General features: G+C 49.4%; 1 protein-coding gene across 1 annotated transcript in view; it reads right to left on the bottom strand.

Annotated features, from left to right (window-relative positions):
- Positions 1-2,523: 2,523 nt before the first annotated feature.
- LOC103775208 (neuferricin) overlaps positions 2,524-2,653 on the bottom strand; it is a gene marked incomplete at its 5' end in the record, with an annotated part of 1,700 nt that continues 1,570 nt past the window's right edge. The window contains one exon of the mRNA XM_008942652.1: positions 2,524-2,650. Coding sequence (XP_008940900.1) covers positions 2,524-2,650 — 127 coding nt within the window. The remainder of the gene's footprint in view (positions 2,651-2,653) is intronic.

Here is a 2,653-nt window from a genome sequence, read left to right as displayed (position 1 = left end):
AAGGAAGTCTTGGAACAATGGCATTTTAGCTGCAGCGTTTGTCTGGAGTCATTGTAAAAATGTATTTTTCCAATATGCATTACTTCACTTTGTTGTGTAATGATTTACTTGTAATAAAATGCATAACTAGAGAATGCCTCCTGAGGGGGGAGCCTTGCTCAGAAAGTGTCTTCTCCTGCCCAGGCAGCTGCTTGCCACAAGGAAAACCAGGGCTGTAATGACCACTGGGGTGTCACAGCTTCATTCTTTGTTCTGAGATCATTCCAGGATTTCATTTTAGTGTGGTGGAAGTGCTGCACTGGCTCTTGGCTGACAAGGTCTGGTGCTCCAGCTCACACCATGGAGTCACCTCCAATGCTTTAGAGGAGACTCATCTCTAAGGATTCTTATGAAACAATCCTGGTGGTGGGGGGAGTGTGTCAGTTCTCATCTCAGATGGATTTAAAACTGAGCTGCCTCAAAGCAACAGGCTCTTTGTTGTTCCTGGTGGGCAGCCTGGCCTCCTGGAAGAGCACAGGCCTCCTGCAGTTGACTTCAGGGCAAGGGAAGCTTCAGTGCAATAGCAAAGCCAACCCCCCTGTCCTGGAGAGATTGTTGATGCCTTAGTCTTTTATCAATAAAACTTTAACTTAAGGCTCAACCCTTCATCTGTACTTCTCAGAGCATGGTCTATGTTGACTTGACCCCTTTAGTCTTTTATCAATAAAACTTTAACTTAAGGCTCAACCCTTCATCTGTACTTCTCAGAGCATGGATGTGTTGATTTGACCCCTGTGGAACTGTCACTGTTTTCTTCCTAGCTCTTACTACATGGAGAGAATAGAGCTGAGCTGCTGGATTTGAGTAGGAGCAAGATAATCCTGGAGCACTGCAGGTCAGTGAGGGAGTCTCCTTGTTTGCTTTAATAGATGACTTATTCCTAGTGGAAGACAAATTCCCCTCCCCCTTAGTGTCTCCAAACACCACCATGAGGCACAAGCTGTGAATGGGTTTCTAACCAACTCCAAATGAAAGCTACACCCCCCCTTCTTGTCCTCCTGCAGCAGCTTACTGAGTTTTGTGTAGCTCTTCAGCCCACAACCCTCCCCTCAGCATTTTGGCAGCATTCACATGCTGCTCAAGCATAACAAGGTGAAAGTTGCTCAGCAGAGACACCTTCCCCTGGACTCCTGACACTGACTCACCCTTACAAAAAGCTCTTTTCAAGACACTTGAGGGATGATTTGGCCTCTAAATACAAGTTCCTGTTAAAGATGTGCCCCAAGGCCAGGCTGGTACTTGTAATGCCCACTGAGGTGTGGAGATAAGGAAGCCTGTTCCACCAAGCTGTGCTCCTGCCTGACAGGGCCTCTTGGGAGGTGATGGTGGAAAAGAAACGCAACAGAAACAGGTTTTTTAAAAAAGAATCCAAAGGTTTATTACAATAAGCACATCCAGGTGTGAGTTGCTGTATGGCTCTACCTGTGGCAGCTGCAGCTTCACCCCACCATGGGAGGTGCTGTGACAGGTCCTGCTGTTGCTGCAGTGACACGAGCACTCTTGCTCTGAAGGAATGCTGCCAGGTCCCCTCTAATCCCACTAGTTATTAACTGATTATTAAGATTTGTGGAGCTTTCTTTAGAGGTGGTAGCAGCTCAAAACTAGTGAATTGATGAGTGGCAGCTGCCTTAAGGAAAAGAGCAGAACATGTTCAGGAGGGGTCTGTGCCAGCTGCTGGGCTCTGCCACCTGGGGTATCTCTCAAAGCTGCAGCCTCACTGATTCTAACAGCAGATCCTACAAAAATCTGTGCTGGAAAGAGGAGGCAGATTCCAGCAGGATGGTCGTGCTGCCACACAGCTTTTGTTAAAAACCATTTAAAACCACCCATTCCTGATCTGAGTAGTCTGAAAGAGGGCTGGGACAGGGAGGCTCATGTCAAATGAGGTGACTTGTAGGTGGCTTCCAGTCTCTTCTTTGCCCAGTATCTAATACAAACACTGTGTGAGGAATTAGGGGCATGACCTTTGCCTTTGTACTCCAAGAATCTGATAAAGCCTGTGAGAACTGAACTGCACAGTTCCTGGATGCCTCAATGGCAGGGGAAACTCGAGCTTCTCCCTCCTACCTTTAAACTCTGGGGTAAGTCAGGGGAGTGGGGAGGGGTGTGACCACCACAGTGCAGTGAGTTCCATCTACCCAGGGGCTGTGTGTGAACTGAGGGGATGGGTTCTTGTGCCACTTCAGACACAACAGGCTGCACCCCTGTGCCCCTCCACAGGAAACCCAGTTTTAAATGTCATTCAGGCTGTGCATTGTGCAGTTTGTTGGCAGGTATAAAAACACCCTAGGAATAAAGCACTGAGAAAGAAAGGAAACTTTACTGACTTTTTTAGCCACTAACTTAGCTAAAATGTTTCCTCCTGCTCTCACCTCTGTCTCTGCACATTGAAAGAGACACAACCAACACCAAACTGCCCTTGCTCCCTCTGCACAGGCGGAGGGCAGGAAGCTGGAGCTGCCCCCCGGGAGGTGGTGCTCAGTGTCAGGGGGGCAGGAAGCACTGCTGGGCCAGGGGGTGGCAGCCCTCGTACTCCTGCAGCTGGGGGTGGGCCAGGTGGCCCCCCTGGCCATGCTGGGGGGCTGGCTGCCCCCCAGGGGGGCCCGAGCTCCTC

This window comes from Merops nubicus, unplaced genomic scaffold (assembly GCF_000691845.1).
Source record: "Merops nubicus isolate BGI_N331 unplaced genomic scaffold, ASM69184v1 scaffold17206, whole genome shotgun sequence".
NCBI classification, from domain to species: Eukaryota; Metazoa; Chordata; class Aves; order Coraciiformes; family Meropidae; genus Merops; species Merops nubicus.
The sequence above is the reverse complement of the archived record's forward strand: the minus strand, read 5'-3'. Positions and strand labels throughout refer to the sequence as shown.